Here is a 27,075-nt window from a genome sequence, read left to right as displayed (position 1 = left end):
CCGGCTTTGATCAGTTGAATAGCCGTCCTTCAGCTTACAACTGTGGCATTTATTTGTTTCGGGAATCATATAGTGACTGCCCACAAAACAGCTGGTGTACTGAGGAGTTTGCATCTTCCTGGCTGCAGCCTGCCTGAGGGGTACAGTCGGAGGACCGCTGAACTGACACTTGACTCTGGAACAGAAGGTGGCTGTCTATACTGGTTATAATCAGTGTCTGCGCTGAAAGTAAAGTTGTGGTGCAGAGCGGGCTTATAATGAGCTGTGTTGTCTTGTATGTAAATCATTGAAGGTGAATATATTCAGCCCTTTTTTATTGTCTTTAAAGGTGACTGTGTAAAGATGCTGTCTGAGTGGAAGCTGCAGTTTGAAGTAAGCCACAAGCCCCTGTGTACAGAGCAGATACATGTATCTGGGAAACAGGCTTTAGAGTAATTTACACATGAAAGATGTTTCCGTGGAGAAAGCTTGTTTTCTGCGTGGACTGTTATCCCATTTAGTGCATAATACAGAGGAAATGAGAAGAAGAGATCAGGAACCACAGAGCCTCACTTGTGAGAGTCCCAAGGGATTCCTTTAAAAAACTTACAAATTTTTAAAAAGCCCCAATCTCATGTGCACCCTTGCTCTTTTTTTTTTTTTTTTCCTCTCTCTCCGTAGAACACTACATAATTTTCGTTGTCATTTTCATTCTTGCTTGTCCCCACACCCCCACCTATGGGCTGAAATGGGAACCCATGAGGACAGGTGTCTTTGTGCCGAATCCCAAGAGCCTGCAGTGTTGTAAGGTTGTTGATGGCTGGATCCGAAATCCAAAGTTTTTACCCAAACCAACAAATGGTGGAGTATGCCCACTCATTCCCAGGGTCCTGCTTCTTGGCCAGCCTGGACCAGGAGTTGGTTTTCAGCCTGTTCTTCACCTCAGCACCATTTCCTCATAGACCCGTGCCAAACATACATATTAGATCTATTAGCACATATCAGCGAAACAGGGCGACAAAAGTCAGAAGCAGAGCAGGCCAAATAGATACTGTTTGGTGAGGGGAGGAAGGACATTCAGATCACAGGAGTAAAGCTAACAGAAGGAAGGAACTCTTACCAGAACCCCTTGATTTGGGGTTTTGCAGGATCCAAAGCACCATCCTGCCTACCACTCTCCGTCTAGGTCCTGCTGTGGGACCATTACTTCTGTGATGCAGTAAGACTTTTTTTTTTTTTTTTTTCCGTTTATAAAGAACACTTTTTAAAACCTCTCATACCTTGGATTGAAATCAAATCTGTAGTGGCCTGTGTCTCTTGTCTACTCACTAGAGGTGGTGAACTTAACCCATGAGGAAACTTGTCTGTTGAGGGGACACGGGAGCTTACTTTTTCATAAATATGGTTCAGTATGAAAATGGAACAAATCAGAAACATGGCAACTATAGACTTGGTGACAGAAGGAGGTGTGGGTGCTGGGAACTTGATCACCTGTGGGGTGCGCTCAGGGCAGGAGCAGAGTTAACGGTGGGTCCCAGCCGTGAGGATAGCCTGGCTGGGTCAGTTGTGTTTGCCTCAAGGATCTTCCATAGGACTGATGTTCTGTATGTTGGTGTTGTGTGAATGAGTGAGCTTCCTTTTTCTCCTGGGCCTGGAGCACATCTGTTTGGGTGGTGGTCTAAGGATACTTGATGTGCTTGCATCCATTTATTATGAAAGGGATTTGAGTTTGAACTGGATTTGATGGGGATTTTTCTTCAGCACCCATGGTGCATTTCTTCACCCGAAAGTATAATGCATTTTGATGCCATTTCTATGGCAACTGGTGAACTCCAAGGGAACAAATTCTATTTTTGTGCTCTAACATGGTAACAGGATTAGTGAAGGCACATCGAAAATTCCATTATAAGGCAGTGCTGCATTTTGAAGAGAATTGAAATGGTCCAGTACTAAATTTTTAACATGGACTCCATTTGAATACACTTCTAATAATCTGCATGGCGTTCAACCTAGTCTCTGTTTTAAATGTCATTAGGTTTTGTGGGGTTGGGAGGGGATTGATGGGGGCTTATTTTTAATCCCAAATGGGTCCTCAGTAAAGTCTTAAAGGAGCTCCATTCTCTGGATTTCAAAAGCCACCTTGTTCATGCACCTCTGTTATTAGAGATATTATTAGAGATTATTAGAGATTCTTACCTTCCAAGTGTGTGACACCCTCCCCACACCTGAGCCTGCAGGTCAGGTATTTTTTACTTTTCTGTCCTGCCTTTGAACCAGACCTCTCCGAGAGACCAAAAACAAACAAACGAATGAACTCCTCGGCCGTGGCAGCCCACTTAGGACTCCTCCCCTGACCTGAGCCCCTTGCTGAGGTGGTGGTGTTCGGCCGGGCGGTAGTACCCCTTGCCTTGTCTGTGAGGGCAAGGAGCTGGCTGGAGGTGGTCGGGGTGGTGGGGGCGGGGTGTCGGGCCAGTGCCCCAACAAGCACCCTTTGCTCCCATCGCTCGTGAGCCACACCGTCCTCAGCTTTGGAGCTCCCCTGATAGCGGTTTGGGTTTGGGGAAACGCTACCCAGTTTTTTTCTGATTTTAACTCAGAAGCCTAAGCTTTCCACTAGGGTAGTTTGGAGACGTCTGGGTGAAGCATCTCAAGCCTCCCTTGCTCCAGGCACTTGTATCTGAACCTGGAAGCATGGGGGGCTGGGTGGGAATGTGGGGGAGCTGAACAAGGGCAGCCAGAGGTAGAAGAAAGACATAAAGAAGTTCCAGGGTCGTTCTGCACTTTGGTTTCCTCCAGTTGTTATGGACGGAGAGACTGTAGCTTCTGTTGTTGAGCTCCTCGTGTTCAGGCCTTGTCTCGAGTTTAGGCCGTGCCACCTTGACACAGTAGGGACCTGGGCAGTTGTTTTCGTCAGTGGAGAGCTGAGGACTCGTGCCCGTTCCTCTGACCTTTCTCTCCCCTCAGCAGATGGTACTGTTGCGTGTTCTCCTTCACCAATGAAAGAGCTCATTCATGCCATTCACTGAGGGTGGACTCAGAGCTCTGCCTTCCTCCATCTGCTGGGGACAGGGCCCACCACCCAGCTCGGAGGCCGCCCTCAGGCGTTGACTTCCTCACGTTGGCCTGGTGCCGTGCACTGTCCTGGGTAGCACCAGCTGCTCGGCGGCCAAATCGGAACAAGGGAAATGCAGAGTCTCTGTGCTTGTGGGAGGTGCTCAGGGTTTGTCAGTAGTCCTGGCTGAATTCTGCGTTTGTCTCACGAAACAAGTACGGAACAGCTACAGTTTATGGCTGGCCCCTGCATTCCAGTCCCTCCTAGTTATGACGAACCTGGGGGCCCAGCAGAACCTTTTTGCCCAGGCTCTGAAACCTTTACGTGTTATTTTCACATCTCACCTCGCCCTTTTAGTTGTGTTTACTTTGGTCTAACACTCTCCTTCAGTATCGAGTGCACTTTTTTCCTAGGATGGTTTCTGCTTCCTCCCCTTTCGTATTACTATTCAACACTCGTAGGACAAACTTCGATTTTCCTCGGTCCTCTGATTAAGTTGCCAACAGCCTGATTGAAAATGCCGGGAGCAGCCGTGGTGCCTGGGACCACATGGCCTACACCTTGTCTCTCTCTAACTTGCCTTGCAGTGTCTGCATCCAAGAGGATGCAGAGTCCCACGTTTCTTTCTACTTCCCCAGCAGGGACTTTGGTTGACATTCTTCTGGGTACTCTCCTCTCTGGACACAGAATTTCCTGAGTGGTCTCACTCAGCCCTGTTACTCAGCTGCTACTCTGCTCAGTCTGCTCCTATCCGCTGGTAATCAGCTTTTTACCAGGGACAGAGTTTGTCTTGCGATGGTTCACCAGTTGAGGTTAATCCTGGGCTCCCCTTTGACCTCAACAATTGGGATTCAGCCTCTAAAATTATCTGAGTCTGACCCCCATCTTCTGCCTTTTTTGTTGTTGTTCTTGTTTTGCTCCTGCAATAGCCTCAGTGCTGAACTTGATTTCCACCCACCCACCCCCAATAATGTTCGTAAATTGTGGGAGCCTCAGTAAGGTGGCTCACCTCAGTAAGGTGACTCTAACTATTCCAGGGACTAGCATTTCCCCATGGGAGAATTTGCAAATTGAGCGTAGCTCAGACTCTGGCCAGCAGCCACGCCAATGATGTTGTTTTCATTGTACTTATTTTTACACTGGCTTTGTCTTCATAGCAGCTGATGCTGGTTGTTAAGTTAATGGCTTTTTTCTTCTTTTTCTTTTAGTTACATATAATTATCAGTGCACAGGTTTTTGTTTTTTTCTAATCCTTTGAAAGTAAGTTGCAGATGTGATTTTACCTCATGTACTTTGGCAAACATCCCTTTAAGAATAAGGGCATTTTGTTGAAAGCAGGGACTGTAACAGATACTTGTACGTCCGTGTTCATAGCAGCATTGGTCAAAATGGCCAAAAGGGAGAAGCAACCCAGGTGTACGTGGATGGATGAACAGATAAACAAATGTCATCTGTCCATACAATGAAATATTTATTCAGCCTTAAAAAGGAAGGAAATTCTCATACAGGTTACAACATGGATGAGCCTTGAGGACATTTTACAGAGTGAACGAAGCCAGTTAAAAAAAGGACAAATACAGGGAATGCCTGGGTGGTTCAGTTGGTTTTAAGCGTGAGACTTCGCCTCACGTCACGATCTCACAGTTCATGAGTTCGAGCCCCATGTCGGGCTCCGTGCTGATAGCTTAGAGCCTGGAGCTTGCTTCAGATTCTGTCTCTCCCCCTCTCTCTGCCCTTCCCCTGCTCACGCTCTGTCTATCTCTCAAAAATAAATAAACATTAAAAATTAAAAAAAAAAGACAAATACTGAATGATTCCACTTACGTGAGGTACTTTTGAGTAGTCAGATTCGTTGCAGCCCATGTTAAGATTTCTTCTGTTGTCTCCCATAAGGTCTGTCTCATTCAAACAGGTTCACACACATCACATGGGATATGTTAATGTTTTCTTTTAAGTAAATACATTTAAGTTTGTAAAAAGCAAGTTGATTTAAAGCATACGTGGATTTTGGGGTGGTGAAGGTGGTAGGTGTGAACTGACTAGGGTCAAACCAACCCTGAATGTGTACTGGATCTGGGTCCCTGTGGCCCTGGAGTCAAGTCCCTAAAATGTGTGCCCTGGCTTCCTTTCTAGACGAGGAATCTTCTGGATGTTTATGATAAGATCAGTGCTAACGTCTCAGGCCTCTTGAGCATCAAAATGTGGCTTGTGTGACTGGGGAACTGAATTTTAAAATTTTACTGATGCTTAATTTAGTTATTGGAGAAGTTTTAGTATGTTTGGAACACCTTGGGTATGTGACTCTACTTTTCATCCATAAGTTTTATAGAATCTAAATGCAGATACAATGTTTTATGAAATACTTCATGAAAATTTAGTTCCTGCATTGAGATGTACTGTAAGCATGGAGTGCTCACTCGAATCTCACACAGTTAGTATGAGAAGAAATTAAAATGTCCCAGCTTTTTATAGTGCTTATAAGTTGAGATGGTACTTTGGTTATATTGGGTTCAGTGGAATAGAACTATTGAGTATTCAGTGAAATATGCTGTTAACTTCACCTTTTTACATTACTGCGACTAGTAGAAAATATCAAATTGTTGGAGGTGGCCATGTTATATTTGTATGAGGCACAGGTGGATACGGTATAAATACAAAATATCACTTTCTTTGTGTAGCAGCTCCTGGCCTTCCTCCTTCAGGTCTTCCTATTATTTCCCTCTCTGGGCTACTGAGGTTTTTAGGCCATGTTGGTTTTTGGTGAATTTTCACTGGAGTTGCGTTTGCTTGTTCTTTCCCTCTGTCCTAACGAGGCCTAAGGCCTGGGAGTATCTGAGCTGTAGGCACACCTCTGCTCCTCCACTAACTGGAAGAGGCTCTCTGCCCCATCTGTCACCTGCGCGAGGTTTGCTGAGGGGCAGGAGGAACATGAGTTCTGATCTGTGTTTCTGCATACATGGGAGAAGGCCCGCCCCTGTTCCTCTTGGGTCTAGCTCTTGGCCCCAGGTCCTCAGCAGAGGTGTGGGAATCTTCGGTGGGAGGGCATTGGGACCCCAAAGAGTATAGAGGGGACACTAGCTCAGATGAGCTCTGCTCCCTCCCAGGCAACACATGCCTGGCATGGAGAGCTGGGAAAGGCCTGGACCTCAAGCCGCCCGATATTTAGGTCTCCAGCTTTCCCTGGGCACAGTTTGAAAACCACTTACTAAACCCGGTGCGGGGCCGTTTTCACTGAGGACCATGCATGTGTGTGCACATTTCTGTTTATTCCGTCATCGTGTGTGCCAGGCCCTGGTGTGAAGCTTCCTATGTGATGAATGTTAGTTCCTCTTCCTTCAGTATTTCTCACAGTTTTCACACAAAGGCCGCGAGGAGTTGTGGGGAGTGCTGCAGGTTCACTGAGTGAGCCATAGTCTGTTCAGTGGGCAGGTGTTTTGGCTTTTGACGATTTGAAAGCTCCACACTAGCAAGCAGCTCTTACTCCTAGGTGGACACTAACTAGGGACGAGCTGACTGTGTCTGCCAGGGAGTAAACTTGGGCCATGCCATAGAATCTGAGTCTGAGATGCTGGCTTGGCTCCAGCCAAGGCTCTCCTGGGACAGTGACCACTGCCTGCCAGCAAGGCCCATGCTGCCCAGGGGAGAGCAGGCTGGAGACGGGAGGAGGGGGATGGCAGGTGGTCTTGCAAGGAGATCAGATGTGCTTTGTGTCATTTGTCCTTTTCTCTCTGGTATCTGCGTTCCCCGCCTTGTCAGCGTCGGGAGTTGGGGCACTTGACTTGGTGGCTCATTTACTGCAGTGGACGTTGGGTGGAACTAATGGCAACAAGAACATTAGTTCTCACAGAACAACAGATCTCTCCAGTTCTTAACTTCCTTTGCTCTTCTCTCCTGAAGTGGTTTGAGTTTTGTCCTTGCTCTGTAACTTTGCTCTCTGGAAATTACTGAGATCTAGAGGAGGTTGTTTTATTGACATCCAAGCATCCATCTCAAAATGACAGGGTCAGATTGTCAGGGCAAAAGTAGACACTGAATATTTGCTGAGGGCTGAGGCCTCCCAGCAGACAAAGGAGTGGTAAGCTTACCCCTTACCTGAGAGAAGAGGTGCCTGACAGGAAGTCAAGGCCGTGTGGAAGGTGAGCCCCTTGGCCCGTTTCCCTCTCAGAGGACCAGCCTATTGCTGTATACTCTTGGAATAGACATCCAGTTTTGACATTGTCCACTCTCATGACTGGTTGTCTTTAGGCCTTGGGTCAGTCTTTCAGTTCCTGCTTTGGAAACTGAGCACTTGGGGTCTTTCCAGTTGTGACATTAACTTTGTCACTTTCTGTGTTCCCTTTCCTTTGGGAAAAGTGATGTTGTCCCCCACTCCCACCCGTATTATCTGGGTTCTGTACCTGATGGAACTGAGGCATGGCGAGAAGAAAGGTCATCTTTGCTAGAATCACTTCCTGAGATTACCTGCTGACAGATGTAACCTTTTTCACAGGTTTTTCTTGTAAAATTCAACTTCGGAGTGAGGGTCAGAGGGTAAGATCGTTGAGGAAGAGGTCACCCCATACGCATTAGCTCTTCATCAAGGTAACCAGGCTTCTGCGTCTCTAAACCCAGAGTCGATGTGTGCCTTGTCCTTCATGCATGCTGCTATTCCTGGCACCTTGGAACGTCCTCCTGTTTCCATGTGTCCTCTCGGCCGTTGAAGGCCTGGTTTGACCTTTCCTCTCAGTGAGGCCTCTCCGTGGTCATGTGGTCCCTGGAAACTCTTTTTGTGGCCCTGTTTCCTGATCCCCTTTTGTCCCCAGTGAACATAGGTGGGCCCCAGGGATGCCTTGAGTCTTGTTCTCAGCCACCATTCTACTGTTTTGAAGAGCTCAGAGGCATGATGTGTTCTTGTTGGGGATATCACCCCTCCCTGTTACCCCTGCTTCCCAGGGTATCAAATTGTAGAAGGGTTGATTGAAGTGTTGCCTTTCCCACTCATGGGTCTGTTCACACGTTGTTTCCATTTACACATAACAGGCCAGTGTGCTGAGCTGGCACGTTGTGGAACATTCCAGCCACAGGCATGAACCACCTTCCCCTGTGTGGTGCTAGCCACTGGCTGTGCAGGCTGTTCGTCACCTGCCCTTCACTCACCTCCTTCTTGGCCTCCCGAACTCCCAGACAGCTTGCCTTCGATCACTTGCTTGGAGGTCAGCGCTGACATGTTTCCCTGGTGTTTGACGCGCTGCAAACACCGTAGTTAGCTGTCTTTTATAATTTCAAGTTTTGTTCATGAGGATCATGAACTTGATTTTTATCCTTTCCTTGGAAATGAGAGGGTTCCAGAGGACAGTGTGATATCACCCTCAGAAGCTTTCTGGTCTACAGCCGGGCAGCCCAAGACTGACTGTCGGCCTAGTTGGAACTAATCCTGGTTTCTCACTCTTAGACTTTCCCCTCATTACAGTAGTTTTCACTGTCAAGAGGTGAATGTTCTCTCTCACCCTTGGTGCCCTGCGGATTCTTCTGTTTTCCAGTGTCTTTGTCCTTCCAAAAACACTTCCAAAAACACTGTCTTTGTCTTTTGTCCTTCCAAAAAACCCTCATCTGAGTGGAAGAAGTGCCCAGCCTCACTGTCTACTTCAGCTTTGCCTTCTGCATGGCCGTGCACTCTGTGGCCATCTTGGAGTTCACTTCTCAAAGCAGGATTTTTTCTACGTGAATGAACAGTCCTTTCGCGTTCTATATTACAGTGTAGGTTCGCCTCAGTGCCGCATACACTGCACCAGCTCTTTTAGAAAAGCAAATAGCTGAAAATAAAAGGTATAAAAATGAAGACCGTTAAAAGAGTCGGAGTGATAGCTTTAAAAGAGGCAACCGGGGGGGCGCCTGGGTGGCTCAGTCGGTTGAGCGTCCGACTTCGGCTCAGGTCACGATCTCGCGGTCCGTGAGTTCGAGCCCCGCGTCGGGCTCTGTGCTGACGGCTCGGAGCCTGGAGCCTGCTTCCGGTTCTGTGTCTCCCTCTCTCTCTGCCCCTCCCCCGTTCATGCTCTGTCTCTCTCTGTCTCAAAAATAAATAAAACGTTAAAAAAAAAAATTTAAAAGAGGCAACCGGAAGAAATTGTCACTTAACCTTTCCTATGAAGGGCACAACCCTAGACCCAGGTCAGTGGGAATCCAGTGTTTGTATTAATGACATTGCACTTCTGTCATAATCTTTCAGCTTGTAATTTGGAGTCTTGGCCCAGGTCAAGGCTGCTTTGAGTAGCAGTGGAGGCCTGCTCGCCAGGCAGAGAGACGGAACACAGCAAGAGAGGTCAGTCAGTGGGGGTTTGTGAAAGGTGTCTGATTGCAGAGAAGCTGCGCTGTTTTTACGTACGTACTGGTAGGTTGGTTGGGTTTTAGAGTCCTCCACACACCCACCACCCCTGGCCCACTTCATTGTATAGTTCCGTGTACCCGCTCATTTGCACACCATTACCTAATTTAACCTGTAATTTTGTATTCTCTTATTCTTTTTTTGTTTTACTTTTTTTAAGTTTATTTCTTTTGAGAGAGACTGTGCATGTGAGCGGGGGAGGGCCAGAGAGAGAATCCCAACACTGGGCTCAGTCTCACGAAGGGATCACGACTTGAGCCAAAATTGAGAGTCGGAGGCCTTAAAGACTGAGCCATCCAGGCACCCCTTGTATTCTGCTTTTCTAACGTAACATTTTGTCGCAAACGTTTCCCTCGCCCTGACACAAAGTCTAGAAATCTTTGGAACGGGACTTGCAAACTCGGGCTCACGGGCCAGTCTGAGTGTTATTGGCATATAGCCACGTTCGTTTGTCTAAGGCTTGTGGGTGGGCTGCTTTCCCAGTGCAGCAGAGGCAGGATGGAGTATTGCTATAGACTGTATGTCTTGTACAGCTGGCTGTATTTCTTCCCTGGCCCTTTATAGGAAAAATCAGCCTGCCCCTGCTGGAATATGTTTTAGCCTCACAGTTTTGATCTTGTCCACATCAAAGTTTTGCTTTTACTGCATACCCATCACAGGAACGTTTTAAATTAACAAATCTGTCCACCCAGATCTAACCATCAAGCACAGTGATGTAAACCATATGTAACAACGGAACCTTTTACTGCACCTGAGCTGGTCAACCCTCCAGCTTCTAGCAGCTTTTACAGAGAAAAGATGGCGCAGAAATCTCAGTGCCCCTAATTTAATGGGCCTGCTGATTGGTTTCTAAAGCAAAAGGACAGGAATTCTGAATTGGCAGTGTTGTGATCTGCTGGGCCTTCCTCGCGGTCCCCCTGACCACCACGTCCATGTGGGCCTGGTGCCCCCCTACTGGGGAACAGAGAGCTTGAGTGTGTCTCTGCTCCCTTAGCAGGTAGGTGGCTCATCTCTGCCTTGGGTCACCTGGCTCAAGGCAGGCAGCAGGGCTGAGTCTGAGGTAATGGCCCTGGTTTGGCATGTCTGAGGGGAGGCAGTCAGGGCTTGTACAAGCTGCATGAAGGAGGATTAAGGTTTTTGAGAGCTGCCTCAGCGCACAGCCACTGGCCAAGCTCCAGACGGCGCGGTCTGGCTGATGACACGAGCGATGTTCTCACCAGCTGCCTGAGCCGGTCAGATGGAAAAGTAATCCTGTCTGTGCTTCCCCACTGACACAGATGCACAATGAAATGGGCTGTGGCCGTGAATGGAAATAGCTTCTGCTCTGGGACCAGAAGGAAATGGACCTTCTGATATTAGTGTTCCATAACCAGTGTAACCAACATTTCAAGGAAGATGTCCCTAGGACAGGATAAGTATTTGCTGCAAATTGACCGGTACTGAGAAATGACCAGATCCTCCAACCCCTTCTTTTTATTGCTGGGTAGGATCTTGCACTTCCCCCAAATAATTCTTTATAGGAGGTTCTTGCAGTGGTGGGGAGGTGACTTCCTCTGAAGGATGTGCTCCACTGTGAACTTGTAATTGCATGAGGGGTAGGGGTCAGCTGGCATTGGCTGACATTTTGCTTGGCATGAAACAAGTTCAGAGCACAGCTCCTTGTAGCCCTGTGTGGGAACCATAAGTAACAGCTTGGACTCCGTTCCCCTTCACTCTCTCCCCATGGCATCAACAGGGAAGTATGCTTCAGATTTCACCTAGTATGTGAGACGAGTCACACTGCAGACAGACAGACAGATGGCCAGGTGCTATGAGAGCTGTCTGGGCTCCGATTTGTTTCTGGGGGTGAAATTTGGAAACACCACTTCTGGAAATCCGACTGGAGACCTAGCTCAAGGGTCACATGGCATTCAGCTGCTTCTGCAGAGAAAGCAGGCTTGCTGATTAATACATGCCAGGATGTGGAAGGCCGAGGTGGGGGGGGGGGGGAGGGGGCCTTGGGCAAACCAGCCCTGTCGGGCCCAGCAGTGCTGGTCAACTAGGCCTCTGCCCCTGTATTCGGTGAGCAGAGACAACTGTGGAGCAGAGTACTTGAAATACATACAGCCCTGGGTGACCTCCCGCTGACCAGGCTACCACCCACTCTCTTGTGTTGCCACGGGCATGAAGATGATGATGTTGCCCTTGACCTTGTAGTGTTGCTGTGAGGATTAAGCAGGTATAGCTCAAGTGCTCAGAGAGCACTGGCCCAGGAAGTAGCAGGTATGTGCTGGCAAGCTTGTCTCGGCCCTAGCGCAGGCGTATGTGGTGATGGCTTGCATAAAGCTCTGCTGAGTGTGGCGACGGTATTTCACAGGAGAATTCGTAAAGGTTTCCAGGTAGCCTGCACTGTTCCTGTTTTCCCTGGTGTTTTGCTGCCTCGGTGTTGTGTCACTTAAGGATGAGAGTGAGTAAATGAACATGACAAAGTGGAGGTGGGCCCCTTGGCTTTGTGGGCCCTCTGGCAGTCCAGGACTTCAGATGGGCCTACAAGTTCAAAATTCAGTTGGCCACAACCCACCAAGTTTACCCAACCTCTTGGGATGGACAGAACTAGGGCCAGATATCCAGAAATCAGCCGATTTCTGGGCAGCTATATATGGCCTTTTCTTTTCTCTCCTCAGAGTCCCAGAACCAAGCCTGTCCATGTCTGTCTTGCCTCCTGGTCTCCAGGAAATAAAACTTTCTGTTGAAATTTGAAAAATATCACATGTGTGTTGTCTGCTAAATTCTGTCCTTAAGTTTTTCTGAGATCATTTCTAAAAAAAATTTTTTTTACATTGATTTATTTTTGAGAGAGACAGAGCACAAGCGGGGAAGAAGGGGCAGAGAGAGAGGGAGACACAGAATCTGAAGCAAGCTCCAGGCTCTGAGCTGTCAGCACGGAGCCTGACGTGGGGCTCAAACTCACACACCGTGTGAGATCATGACATGAGCCGAAGTCAGACACTTAACCGAGGGAGCCACCCAGGTGCCCCTCTCAGATCATTTAGATGAGTTGGGATGTTAGCAGACAGTATCCCTGAAAGCAGGAGTGCTTCATCAGGGGTCTCTAAACTTAGGAAGAGAATCCTCTTAGGAAGAGAATCATGGTTCCTCCTTAATGGAATGTGTGTGCCTATTAGGCGCTGCTTAACTAACTCCTCAGGCCTTAGAGCCAGATGGGATGCCTGCCACCTGCATTTCTGGTTCCACATTGGGTCTTATGTGGTATCTGCTTTTTGTTACAGCATTCGCTGAACACCAAGCTTTGCAAGATGGGACATTGTCCAAAGGGATATAGTGCAGTCTGGCCTTGAAATTGAAATTGTGCAGTCTGGCCTTGAAATTGCCTTATACTGATCGTTCCCACAGTGCCCCTCTAAGGTACCATGACACTCTTGGTACTCAGTTTGGGGACCAGGGCACTAACTGTCTAATCTCTCTTCATCTTTTCCTTACTCCTTTAAATTGGGACTTTGTTGTAAGGTATCTGTTGGGGATAGATTCAGGACTAGGACACTCATTTGAATCATGCAGCCTTCTTTGGGTTGGAAACAGTAGGTGAAATTTTCTTCCTCTCTCTTGTCCTTCAACTAACTCAACAAAGTGAATGGTGGCTCCTGCCTCTTGGCCACAGGTCAGTATGAAAACAGAATAGCATTTTAGGATCTTTTCGACTTAAAACTTTGCCTGAATTGGTTGAAGACGATGTCTACTGTATCACGGGAATCCTACATCCTTATATATGCGGGTAGATTTAGGAGTTTCTGAGTTTTCAGCTTGTCTCTCCCCATAAGCCCTGCTGCTGAGCCATTGACTCACCCTGTCCACGTGCATCCGCTCTTGGGTTCTCTCTCTTTTGCATCTGTGAACTCCACAGGTGCAGGTATAGTTGAAAATGAACCATGAGGCAAGAATGGACTTCTATTGTATCTGCGTTCTGAATGACCCTGGAGTCTCTCCCCCAGGCCCCCTCCAAGCATGCCCCCCCCCCCTTCTCCTGCCACTATATTCTCTGCCCTGAGTCAAGAACCTGTGAGGGACAAAAGCCGGTGTGGTCACCTGGCCCCTGTGCTGTGCCATCCCTCCCTTCCCACTTCAAATGGTCCTCAGATGCACTGGTATCTCCCCTGCCTCCAGACCCATGCCTGTGTCCCTGCATCGGTCCCTCCTTCTCCTGTCACAAGCCTTGACCCTCTCTGTCCTTCTCTGTCCCTCTCTGCCTCACCCACCACAGGAGTGTGCACACCCTCCCTGTCCTTGGCCAGAGCAGCCTGGCCCTTCTCCTTTACAGTACTTGCCCAAGTATTGCTTAATCACTGGAAGAATGTCACGTTGACCACAGAGTCCTGGGCCTGGCACATGGCACACACGGGATGCGTTGGCTGAGCCAGTGAATCTGGCAGTCACCACATTTTTCTGTGTGCGAGCACGAGCTGCTTTCCTTTCCAAAGCTTTGAGATCTAGAATCCCCAGGGTGACGTTAGTGTAGGGTGCCTTCCGTACCCGAGAGCACTCGCTGTGTACTGGGAGGACAAGAATGAAGTAAGGTGGCTCTGGCCCCGGGCTCCCAGGTGTGTGTGCACTGGCCAGACTGTTCAGGGAAGCACCAGGTACAGCAAATGAAAGGCCTGAAGGTGACAGGGAAGGGGGCCCACCGTGGCCACTGTGTTTAGTGTTGATGCTAGGGTCTGGGGCAGTGCGGGGTGGGGTGGTGGTGACCACTGTGGGAAGAATGTACCTAAGGCAGGAACCTAGTCAGATCTGTTGTGTCAGAGAAGTCACCCTGGCTCTCACATAGAGCCGCTTGCTAGTGCCTGTCTTTCTTGACCCACAACAGGCGAGAGAGTCTTGTTGGTTTCCTTTGTGTTCTTTGCCACGGTGCGAATGAGTGGCTTCTGGAAGTTTCGTGAGGATTTTAGTTTCCCGCAGTCCTGGGAGGGCTGAGCTGCAGGTTTTCAGGCCATGGCCTCTTAAGCTGTGAGTGTGGAGCAGGACATGCTGGTCATCTCGTGGCGATCCCTCACGTAGATGGATGTCACCTGTCACTGGTTGTGTTGATTGAGAGGCACCTGAAAGAAACTTTGAGGTGCTTGTGTCTCTGAGGTCCATCGGATCTGTTAAACTGCACATGTCTTCGCATTTGAACTGACAGCCTGTAGCAGTTTCTTTCCTGATTGACCTCAGTCTTCACAAGTGTATGGGTCTTGTGCTTAGTTTTTCATGTTACTTAAGATGCGCCAGCTTGTCCCGATCATTTGCATGATCCTTTCTGGATCTCCTTTCTGGAGTTGCATGTTCATCTGCTAAATGGGGGCTTCCTTGATTCCAAGTCCAGCTGAAACTTCCCAGGAGTCATGTTAGAGTCTGGGTCACCCTGGCTGCTTAGGTCTGATCTTTCTACTTCCTGGGTAAGTTACTTTTCTGTGCCTCCATTTCTTCATCTTTAAAATGGGGATAAGACCAGAAGCAATCTCAGAGTTGTTTTGAGGATTTAAATGTTACTATGTGTCAAATGTGAGAGGGCCGACTAGGGAAGGGTGTTTGGCTTTTGTGGTGGAAATAGTGGTTTAAAAGCGTAGAGATGAGGCAAAGTTGGAGGATCAGGCTATCTGTAGAGAAAGCTCCGTTCATTTTGTGAACAAAAAAAATGCAGCTTTCTTGACTCAACAGCCCATCAGGGCTCGCTTGAAGGTGAAGAAGAGTGGTTATGTCCAGAGCCTTCCATCCCTTAGCTTCCCTGAGAGTCCATCTGGAGAGAAAAAAAGGTACAGCCCAGCCCACAGGTTCCAGAAGTCAGTTGCCTTGACTTCATCTTGCCCTGTGGACACTGTTTAGAGATTTCCAGAATGTCATTGCTTAATGGAAAACATATGGGACTGCATCCTCCTGGTGGGGCGTGCTTGGCCCCCTGGCATTTTGTGTGCTTGTGGCTGACTGGGCTCCACTGCCCTGGGGCCAGAACATCTCCAGGATGGGGCCACCCCTGCCCCTTGCGGTGGCAGCTTACCTGCCATGTGCTTGGCTGTGAAATTCTCAGGCTGTTTTCTTGGAGAAACTGAATCGTGGAAGCAGAACTGCAAATCATTCTTTATCCTCACTTAGTGCCACCCTCCTTTCCAGCTTTCCAGGCTCACTTCAGCGTATCCCAGTCTCCCTTTATGATGGTGCCACATTTACACTTGTTTCCTTTTATTCCTTTGGACCAGCATTCTGTCCTGCTGCGTGGAACCTTCTCCCAGCTGACTCCAAGGAGTTCTTTTTAAGAACTTTTAAGAATCCTACTGACCTATTTCCTTCTCTGTGATGTTGCCCTTCTGTTGAGACTTGTATCCAGACACTCAGCATGTCCTGTATCTCTGTGTGCCTGGTCCATGGCCACCATACGAACGGATCCTGGCCAGCTGGCACACTGTCCATGTCATTCTTCCCTCTGTCTCCCCCTCCTGCCTCACTAGCCCCACCCCAGTTTCTGTAGTTGCCCAATAAACGATTACCCACATCCACTTACCTGTGGAGGATTTTCCAGGGAGTGCTCCAAAGCTTCTGCAGTCCTGTACATGGCTCTCTGCCCTCCGCCCCACTTCCCACAGTTCCTGCAAACTCTCCTGACCCACTGGCTTCTCCCACCTGGAACCCGCAGTTGGTCTTGGCTGGCTCCCCTCCAGAGACATGGTGTTGGGTTTTGTTTTTGTTTTTAAACAGTTTACTGTTGTGTTTGTAGTGCCTTTATTTTGAAAGTAAACTAAATAAAAAACCACACATGGATATCAGTAAAATTCAATACAATGAGAACAGAACAACAGCATTGTTAAATTCTACACAGATGGTCATATTCTCTGCTGACACCTCTCTCCACAGCCTTTCACACTGGCACCAATCAGGGACTTTCCTTGTGAATACTGGAATGTGTAAAATGAAAATAGAGGATGCATACCAGGTGATTAAACGCCATCCACCTAAACTTGTCCTTTGAACCCTCCTACAGCCGCACCTGAGCCCTGGCATATCACTCTGCAGGTGGCTGTAGACCTTGCTTCTCTGAGGTTGAGGTCCCCTCTTTACTGATTAAACCTCAGTTGGAGAAACCCTTTTCTGTCTTCCTTGCTGCCCACCTCAGGAATGAAGGCACACTTTTTTGAAGGCTCCACGCATGACTGAATGCAGCTTCTGGGGTGCTTCCTCCCTTCCCATGTCCTACTCAGTGGTGTGTGATTCAGCCTGGCCCCTTGATCTCTCTTCCTTCCCTCTGTTCTCTCCTCTGAGCAATCTCCTGCTGATGGTTCCACACCTTACCCCACCCTTTGGGTGCTTCCCCTCCTTCCTGCTCTTATTGGGATGCATTTTACTCAAGTCATTGGGCTCCTTTCTTACCTCCCAGCTGGGCTTTCCTCATGCATACCTCCTGTGCTTACCTCCCACCAGTAATGCCTCCGTGCCTACTGCCCTGCCTTGATTTGTGCCCCAGGCACTTCCTTCCAGGACCACGTGGCCATTAGTTCTGGACAGACTTGTACCACAAGTAACCCTGATGGGAGAGGGGATGTGTCTTGTGTCTCCAGAGCCTGGAACAGGCCTACCCGGTCACAGCTGCCTTTGGAAAGTATTGTAGTCCAGGATATTCTCACTGTTCCCACCTTCAGATGAAGTTGATGTAGGGAAATGCCCCTCCATGGGCCTGAACTCCTGGAACACTGCTCTTGTCTTGGGAGATGCTCTCCAGGCTGCTGCCCACTTCCCCACCTGCAGGCCCCCTCAAGCTCTGATGCCAGATGCCTGTCTGGTTTCAGCCCTGCGTGCTCCTTCCCCATCTTTGGCACCATTTTGTGGGGGCGGGTACCCGGAAATCGCTTCACACCTTCAAAGCCCCCCTATTCCCATTCCTGTAAGTGTTCCCAGCCTGTTGTTCTGGGAGAGCACACCCATCTTAGAGTCTGCCCTAGGAGCTGCCCCCACCTCTACCCCCTTCTCAGATCTCCAGAGGACCCTGACAAGGGCACAGATTATAAATACTCACCTGGTGTCTTGGACACAGTTGGGCCTCATTAAATACTTAAGTTCAGCATTCGATGCAAGACCACATCTAGACCTAAGTTGGGACTGCTGCAACATACCCACCCTCTGGTGTGTTGGATGGTAGCACTAGTATTTCTCTCCACAGTGTTGTCCTCTCTAATGAACTAAATGACTAATGAATTACTTGGTTTGAGGTTTGTTTGGTTCTTTGTTTCTTGTTTTTAAGTGGCTATCCCATCTGGGAAAGGGGGAAAGGCACTTGGCAGATTTCTTACCTGTTCGGTGAAAAAGGATAAAGAACAGTCTTAACCTTTTTTTTTAAATAAGTCTGGTCAATTTTACTTATTTATTTAAAGGTTTTTCTTTTTTTTTTTTTTTTTTTAAACATTCAATTTTGAGAGAGCATGAGGGGGGGAGGGGCAGAGAGCGAGAGAGACACACAATCCCCGAAGCAGGCTCCAGGCTCTGAGCTGACCGCACAGAGCCCGACATGGGGCTCAAACTCACGGACCGCGAGATCATGACCTGAGCCGAAGTCGGACACTTAACCGACGGAGACACCCAGGTGTCCCAGTCTTAACCTCTTAAAGCAAGCCTGGATTCAGTTCCAGACTGAATCTGTAAGATTCAGCCTCTTGCACGTGTTGGCTTTGGGCTCCTCCCACTTGGGTCCCCTCCCTGCAGCCGCCTCTCCCATGTGTGCACTAGCCAGGTGACACCTAGACCTGCAGTCAGCCAGAGCACCCTGGAAGGAATGCCGTCTCCTTGACCAGGTCCGTTTTGTCAGCTCATGGGCTTCCCCTGCAAATAGGACCCATGTGTGGGGCTGGCCGTGGGGGCAGAGGGTGGGGAGGTGGACGCCTCAGACCAGGAGGGCCAGCTCTCCACAGCCCCCTGTGACCGACTTGCTTTTACGTAGCAAGCTTTCCCCTGGTGCTTTTAAAACTTGATAATTTGCCAGAACTGCATCTACCAAAACCTTTGTGGGGCTCTTGGTTTAAATCACACTTGGATTGAATTATAAAGTAATTCTTCAGCAGCCAGAGTGCCTAGTTTGTGCTAAGTGTGTTCCAGAAAGAAAGCCATGACAGAGCCAGTGAACTTGCTCTGTCTTTTTTGGTCCCCTCTGCCTACCAGTCGTGTGATTGTAAAATCTGCCCTTTTTTCCTAAGCCTTTGCCTGACTCCCTCAGCCGGAGAGGTTTTCTTACCCCGCACTGAACTCCTAGGGTTATTACTGGCGATATTCATTAGCTGCAGGCAGCTCCTAGATTACAAAGTCTTTCTTATTCTGGGCACTGGGCTTAAAGCTGATACTTCCTTTTTCTTGCCAGTAGAAAAGTGCACACCGAAAGAATGCCAAACAGTCAGTACACATTTGAGCAGATGTTTCTTCTCATTAACAGAGTGTGGGAACTCTCGGCACTGCAAGTAAGGGGTGAATTACTGTGTTTCTGGAGGGCATTTTGGCAGTAAAAACATGTACCCCATATCTGTGGTTTTGTTAGAATAACTGGACAGGTACACAAAGTTGCCATCGTGAGGATGCTCGTGGCGGGATTTGCATTCTTGGCATGGTCCGAAGCAGGGGTCGTTCAGGTGAGGAGAGTGCCTCGGAAGGGGTGCTCATACAGGCATTGAACTGGGGGTCTCACACCCCCTGTGCAGTTCGCGAGAGGTAACCTTCTGTATCTCTGTGAATAAGCTTTGAAAACCTGGTTAATAAAGTGATAACTTTTAGGTTATCAACACTTACTTTGTGGGATTTCTTTAATCAGCAAACATGCATTATTTTAGTCACCAAGGACGTGTTCTCAGTGAGTGTGAGCATTTGCCCTGAGCACTCGGCAGTGGACTCCGTGGGCCACACTCTTCTGGCCCTGATCGCCAAACAGAATTACTGACTTGGCTCGATGTTTCATGAGCCACAAGTACAAAGAATTTTAATGTAAAGGACATATTTGGGGGCTTGCAAATCATCTTGCCTCCCACACAGGCAGTGTCCCTTAAAAACTCTCAGATGGGGGTTGCCTGGGTGGCTCTGTGTGTCAAGCGTCCGACTCTGGTTCATGTCATGATCTCCTGGTTCATGGGATCGAGCCCCACGTCGGGCTGTGCACCTATACTGCCAGAGCCTGCTTGGGGATGCGGTTTCTGTCCCCCCACCCCAACTAAATGAGTAAAAACTTTTTTTGTTGTTTTTTTAATAACCGTTACATGATGTGAGAACCTGGTTTGTTGCTTATTCTGCCTCTTTCTGCATGGGATCAGTAGTCCTCACAGCCCTTGCAGGCTCCTGGTCAGCTCTTCTCTCTGAGCCCCGTCTCTCCTGACGCTCGCCATTGGTGCTTGCTCTCTCTTCCGTTCTGTAGGATGCGTCGTCTGCTCTCTGCCGAGGAGAGCAGACACAGGGGGCCTTTTATTTTAGCGCGAGAAGCGGCTCTCTGGTCAGCCTGACCAGTTTCCACCAGAGGAGCTCGGCCCTTGGAAGCCACACTCGTGGCACAGTGAGTGGTGCCCATCTGCTGCCTGGTTTCTGATTATGGCTTTTTTTCTCCTTGTAGAGTGCCCAGTGAAGAATGTGATGGGATCAGTAGCATGTCTGCGGAGAGCGGCCCTGGGACGAGATTGAGAAATCTGCCAGTGATGGGGGATGGACTAGAAACCACCCAAATGTCTACAACGCAGGCCCAGGCCCAACCCCAGCAAGCCAACACAGCCAGCACCAACCCCCCGCCCCCGGAGACCTCCAACCCCAACAAGCCCAAGAGGCAGACGAATCAATTGCAATATCTGCTCAAAGTGGTGCTCAAGACACTATGGAAACACCAGTTTGCGTGGCCTTTCCAGCAGCCTGTGGACGCCGTCAAGCTAAACCTCCCTGTGAGTAACTTGGGCAGGGCCCGGGGCTGCTGTCCTCCAGGTCCCTTCCCGTGTTGCTCCTGGGGACAGTGGGGGACGGGAGGAGGACACAGAACTGCCTTTGGGGCCCCGCTCTGAACTGCCAGCACTCATGAGGCCCTTGAGTGAATGGTTTTGGTAGTCCTGACAAAGAGTCATCAGTTCTTAGATTTCGGCTCCGGGAGAAACTGTAGAGAAGTTGAAATGGGGGTGAAGAGGAGTGCTTGCAGCTTTCCTTCTCATCCTTTAGGGGAGCTGACGTAGGAGCAGTTGGTGGTCCAGGCCCCTTACTTCTCAGGCATGGTTGGGAGGCTGTGGAAGGGGGACTGGTTTGCTGCAGTACCTTTTCTGTACTGACATGGCTGTCATCGTCGCGATCACCCAGAGCGCAGGGCGGGAAGAGGCAGTGGAGTATCTCCCAGGCAACCAGTACTTGGAGGGGCCTGGTTGGAGGGAGGAGGTAACCGGTGCAGCTTTGCCCTCGGCTGCCTCCACGCACACCCGCCACCTGCTCAGTTGCAGCCGCGGTGCACTTGCTTTGGTTCTTCTGTACCCCTCTTCTGCTCTTTCCCTAGAGAGAGTTTTCCTTTTGCCCACATCCCTAGCAAATGGTTCTGGAACCTCAGTTTGTATCTCTAACTGAACCTCAGGGAAGAAACGGGATAGATAATTTTTGTCTTTTCTTCTAGCATTGAGGACTAAGTGTCTCTAAGTTAAGCCCTGCTGTTTGCTACGTCTCACACATCCCCTGGATGAGGAGTTACATGATTATTGCCATAGACGCAGGCGTGGGTCTCTGGGGGTTTGAACTGCACAAGTGTAGGAACCTCAGCCTTTGCCGGGCATCCAGTTTCAAAAAGGATGGGTACACTGCTAGTGTGACCCTCCTGTTGTGAAAGCAGCTGTATCTGTGACATTCGTCCGATTACCTCTCTCTGTTGAGTATGTGTCATGTGCACTCAGGAAGAGCAAGTCAGGAGGAGGCACTGCGGGTCTAGATCATGAACTGGCTCAAGAAAAGGGGCGGAAGCAAAAGAGGATCCTTGCCAGATCTGGCCTTAGGGGCTACTCTTGCTGGTGACCGTGACAAGGAGTAGGGGCAGACGACCTGTCACTGGAGGGAGGTTCTTGGGAGAGCTTGCTACAGCATAATCTCTGGTTGGGTTAGTGGGCTGGGCTGGGCCGTGTGGGATCCACAGGTGAGGGTGACCTTCCCAGAGCAAAGACAAAGACTGGGAGGAGGTGGGTCTGGGGTGGGGGGTGAAATCCAGGGGGTACTGCAACTTTTATAGCACCAGAGGGAGGTGGTGGGAGACCTGTAGAAGAGAGCCAGGAGAATCACCAGCAGAGAGCAGTCCCCCAGGTTTCCACATCAGAGGCTGCAGGGAGGTCAAAGAGATGAGGATTCCGACCTGACCCTCCTGTTGGCCTTTAGGAAGGCATTGGTGACCTTAGGAAGATGTGACGCAGAAGTAGAAACCAGATTCCCGACGGTGTGAATGAGAAGGTGAGGATGTGAAGCCATCATTTCGAGAAATTTGGCATTGAAGGGAAACCGCGGCAGGGCCAGAATGGAGGAGGGGTTGGTTTGTTACAGGAAAATTCAGAGGGCTGAGAGGGCGAAGACCGAGGAGAAGGGGGGGGGGGGGCGCTGGGGTACCCAAAATCCCGAGAAGGCAGCATCCCCAGCTAGCAGGACAGGCATGGGGCAGGGGGGTCTGTAAGGCCCAGTGGTTTGGGAGTTTGAGGTCATTCACTGTGCAGTGGAGGCCAGGCTCCCTGGAGGTCACAGTGTGAATCCCTGTCTCCGTGACTGTTAACATCACCCTCAGCAGTTCTGACATAGGAAGAAGAGGCCGGTGCAAGGTGGCACTGATCTGGTGTCTTCAGGGAGGTGGGAGCGCCAGGAACTGACCCAGAGGAGTAGGGCAGGGCTAGTCAGTCAGAAGCAGCATTCTGCTTAAAGCCTGGTGTTCCAGGGACCTCTCCCCCTCCTCGAGAAAATGCTACTACAGCCACAAAAAAAAAAGTTCTTTCTTTTTCTGTTTTCTGACACCTTCCAGGAATCTTTATCTGCATTTTGGCCTCTGATCTCTGCTGGACTTTTCACTAGCATGCCTGCCCCTTCTGTTCACTAAACATGTACAGTTGTATTGTCATGCCCCTAAACCCACTGCCCCCTTGTCGGCATGCTCATGCGCTTGCTCTCTGTCTCTCTCCCTCTACGTGACAGGCCATGGCCAGTTCAAGCAGCTGACACCATTATTGGCCATAGACTAAAAAATATATTTCCATTGGGGCCTTGGTTCTCTTGGGAAAGGTGGCCAGAGCCATAGTAGAATATAGAAAGTCTGGTACAGTCTGTCCTTGTGGCCTCCTGGGCAGGGTACCCGGGCATGCGTGTGTAGCCCTTGTCAGCTCAGGGCTATGATCTCTGCCACTCATTATGTGTAAGCTGGTTGCTTTTGTTCCTTTCTCGTGGGTGTCAGAACAGCCTAAAGCCTCACACCCTGTGCTTACCTTTCCAGTACTGTCCACCATTTCCAGGCAAGACCGTGGCACTTGGTGAGGGATAGGCCTGCCTCTCTGTCATCAGGACTTGGTTCTGATACCACACCCAGGCCTGATTAAGGGAGCCTCTGAGATTGCAGTCTACGTTGGAGCTGGCCAGCTGCATGCGGGTCTCCCTGCCTGGCTCTCTCTGGTCCTTCTACAGGGAAGCCTGGTGTGCTGCCTGTTCTGTCCCCAGATACCTCCTGTGGTTATTTTTAAATGTTAACATTCAGTTTTTAGGATAGGTTTAGATTTAGAGAAAGCGGACAGTAGTAGCGTCTGATTTGAAGGGCTTTAGGATATCTACACCTGCCGTCTGGCTCCTTCCGTTTGGCACTTGTAGAGTAGGCTGTGAAGTTTTGAGGAGTGGGGTCTGCTGGATTTTTTTTTTTTTTTTTTAACTGAGGATTGTACGGGTTGTCTGGATTCCTCATTAACCTGGTTGGTTATTCAGCTGTATCCAGGTACTGCTGACACATCCTTTAGAAAGACCAGTAATCGAAATGGAAGTGTGGTGAACTTGAGTGAAGGTGGAGGCTTCTGCTCCATGGTTCTTCAGTGTGATCAGAAGCAGGGATTCCAGTTGTTACAGGTGTGCCTCGATGCTGGTTCCATAGGATTTTGCATTTTATGGACCAGTAAAATGTCAAAATAGTAGGGAGAAAGTACAACCTGCTGTAGGTTGTTTTACTAGATAAGGACCGCTTTTCAAAGAGCTATATGTTTTCCCTGTTATTTACTAGAAATTAAAGGATTTTTTTGTGTGTGTGATCTGGCCTGAGATCACAAAAAAAAGGAAAAAAAGCCTAGATCTCAGTAAAGACAACCTGTTCCCAGACCTGGGCACGTGACAGACTTGGACCTTTTCCCTCCACATTTGCACCCGACATGTAAGAATTCTTCCCTAATTCTCACTTTGTCTTGGATTCCCGTTGAGATGGCTTGCTGAGACCATGGAAGGGCTTCAGTCTGTGCCGTGGCTCTCATCTGTGTTCCTGGAGTGAGATCCACAGGCCTGCCTATGAATGCTGCATGGCCGGGAAGGTGACACTGGCCTTTTGCTCTTTTTGCTCTCCAGGATTACTATAAGATCATTAAAACGCCTATGGATATGGGAACAATAAAGAAGCGCTTGGAAAACAACTATTACTGGAATGCTCAGGAATGTATCCAGGACTTCAACACTATGTTTACAAATTGTTACATCTACAACAAGGTGAGATGTGGTGGCAGGTGTCCAGCTGCCCTGAGGGGAGGGGAGGAGAGGAGAAGGAGGCGGGCATATCTGGAGCCTGTGGGCAGGGGTGCTTGGTAGCCGGTGGGATTTAGAGTCTGATGGGAGGAGATCATTTGGAGGCAGAAATAATGGGACCCATGGCTTTGCCTGTGACTGGGTGTTTCTTTTTTGGGGAGGAGGGTGCTGACCTTGCTTTACTTCCAAGCCATCCTTGTTAGCTTGAAGCATGTGCTTCTCGTGCCCTTGGGATTTTGGTTCTTGGGCATGTGTAGTAGAGAAGGTGTGAGAAGGACAGTGACAACTCATTAAAAAGTCCATTTGGGTGATGTCAATTGTCAGGAAGGAGCCTACTAATGTAGTTGTGCAAAGGTGTGTTCAAACAGAAACCTCAATGTGAGAGAGGGTGTGATGGGGGCCGCCGCATCTGAAACGTGGACATGACCATTGACAACTTGTGGCCGTAGAATTGAATGTCCCCTGATCTCACTTGTAGACCTGAAGGTCACTTCTTAACCCCGTTAGCCAAACCTTTCGGCTCGGCTGTGCCATGAAGCCAGATCATTTGTTTACAGTTCAGACCACAGATGTGATTAAAACCAACCCTTTCATATAGAACGGCTCTGGAGGGAGACACTATACAGAACTCAGCTTTTGACCTCTGCTGGTGTAGTGGGTAAAATTGCCCAGAAGAGATGGGTAGGTGAGTTTCTTGAAGTTTACTGTGTTTTTTTAAAAGTCTCAGCTCTCATCATTAGGTTTCAGTGAAATGTCCACAGATGAGCTTCTCAGTTTAGAGCTGAGTGGGAACAGCATGTCGTAGATGAGGCAACAGAGTGGGGACCCATAATGTAGTTCGAGATAGGCATGACCCGAGCCCCAGTGAGCTGCCTTGAGGGAACACTGGGGAGCATTGTCAGAGCCCTGCTAATGTATCTGTGGCAAGAAATCCTGTGTAATTCAAGTATTTGTAGCGGAGTGGAATTGTGTCAGAGAAGGGATTCTGTCAGTGATTGGCAGGGCTTGTTAGATACTTAAGGCACTAGGATGGTTTCTCAGGCCAGAGCTTAAAAGACTAGAGAGGGAGGTGCAGGTGGACGGGTGCTGATTCAGGCACGTGAACCTCTGTGATATCTGGTGGCATAACTGTTGTGGCCCTTTAGGATTCAGATCGGGAAGGACCCTGACTATGATACTTCATGCTTTGGGGCAGGGGGTGGGTGGCACAGGGTGGGCAGCTCTTGCTCTATCTAGAGAGGTGGTGAGGGCTTTCTGACCCTCACCCCCGTGTCTCCTTTTCCAGCCTGGAGATGACATAGTCTTAATGGCAGAAGCTCTGGAGAAGCTCTTCTTGCAGAAAATCAATGAACTGCCCACTGAAGAAACTGAGATCATGATAGTCCAGGCAAAAGGAAGAGGACGTGGGAGGAAAGAAGCAGGTAGGGTACCTCTAGTGCCCCAGCACCATTTGCTTCACATTGAAATAACAAGGACATTGGCTTTCCTTCTCCCCAATCTTGTCTCCTTCTCCAGGTTCAGTGAGGGACTAACTGGGAGTGGTAGTAGGGTCAGGCTTAGTGGTGAAAGTGCCCCTTTCAGAGGGTCGCATGAGTGTGTGACCTTCCACAAAGTAGAAGTAATTGGACCCTGCTTTTTTTTTTCTTTTCTTTTTTTTCTTTTTTTCTTTTATTATTTTTTTTTCTTTTTTTTTTTTTTTTTCTTATGGACCTTGGTTAAAAAGTGACTTTTTCAAAGCATTTTTGTTATTTGAGTTATTTACTCCATTTTAGAGAAAAGGAATTCACCTGACCAGTGGCGGTTTTAACTAACAATCGTATCCTTGAACCTTGAAGTTGGTTGTTTGAATTATCTTAAGATGCTTATGTCAGAGCCAGGCCTGCTTTTTGATGCTTCTGAAGTCAAAGTGAAGCTCTCCCTTCCTTGTCTATCTCAGCGGCCACCCTGCTTCCTGCCCCCGTCTCTCAGCCTGACACAAGATTCCAAAGGCCAGCTGCTGGGGAGGGAGGAGAAACAGTGAAATGTTTCCGTCTAGGAAAAGCTCTAACAGCTGCCTTCTGCATCTTGCCATCCTTAGCTCTGTGCTGAGGTGGCCCATGCTGTGGGGTGTTTTCTTCTCTAAAGAGAGGGCTTTCGACTGACTTCCTGCCCTGCTCAGGAGTGGTGGCTTCACGGGAGCAAAGGGGGCTGGCCTAATCCCCTGCTGCGATGAGGGGTAGCCAAGGACAGGTGGTCCTGAGGGTCATCCCGTAGACGTGGGTCCTGCCAAGGGGTGGCCATTATCCTTACCGTCCGGGAGGCCTGCCCTTATTCTCTGGGACCAGGAGTTTGGTCTGCACATGGGACAGATGCAGGGTGTTGTGTCTGGGCTCACCCGCGCAGCTGCAGGGAGGCAGTCTGAGCCGGTCACAAAGGGCAGCAGCCGTCCAGCCTCCTCCTGTGGCTCAGGGAGGTGGAAGCTTGCCAGTTTCCAGAAACCTTGGCCAGGGCTGCTGATGCCGGCCCCCTGCCAGAATTGCTTACTCAGAAGGCAGCGCTTCTGGGAATGAGGACAGCTCTGTCCGAAAGTGCCAAGGAACATTTTTCCGCTCCCCATCTACAGGCCTGGTGCTAACTCTCAGCGTGTGTTTCCTGCTCCTTTGGCCCCGGCCTCCATGCCCATGAAGGCGTCTTTGTGCCCGATTTGGGACTTGAAGCCAGGACGCTTCAGGAGGTGTGGCATGCAGTGTGCCGCTGCTCTCAGAGATCCCTGGGGCAGGTGGACCAATTTGGCCAAGGTCTGGGGTGTACGGGTTGTTCTGTCTCTTAGGCGAATAGTTACGGTGACGTTATGTGCTCTGCCCGCACAGATGTGTGCTCACCACATGTGACAGTGTCTCCATGAGGTCAGCCAGCGTGTATCAGGTTCGGCATCTAACCACCTGTCCCTTTTATGATTGGT

At 49.2% G+C, this 27,075-nt stretch overlaps 1 protein-coding gene across 7 annotated transcripts in view; it reads left to right on the top strand.

The window, feature by feature from the left end:
• Positions 1-27,075, top strand: part of BRD4 (bromodomain containing 4) — an 86,765-nt gene that overhangs the window by 30,815 nt on the left and 28,875 nt on the right. For 4 of the 7 annotated variants that reach the window (XM_042978438.1, XM_042978440.1, XM_042978437.1 and 1 more), the window contains exons 2-4: positions 19,993-20,311; positions 23,961-24,098; positions 25,420-25,555. In XM_042978438.1, coding sequence (XP_042834372.1) covers positions 20,027-20,311; positions 23,961-24,098; positions 25,420-25,555 — 559 coding nt within the window. In that variant the 5' untranslated portion in view covers positions 19,993-20,026. The other 3 variants (XM_042978444.1, XM_042978443.1, XM_042978442.1) reach the window with 3 other exon arrangements.

Source organism: Panthera tigris, chromosome A2 (genome assembly GCF_018350195.1).
Source record: "Panthera tigris isolate Pti1 chromosome A2, P.tigris_Pti1_mat1.1, whole genome shotgun sequence".
Classification (NCBI taxonomy): Eukaryota; Metazoa; Chordata; class Mammalia; order Carnivora; family Felidae; genus Panthera; species Panthera tigris.
Note: the sequence above shows the minus strand (reverse complement) of the source record. Positions and strands in the feature narration are given on the sequence as shown.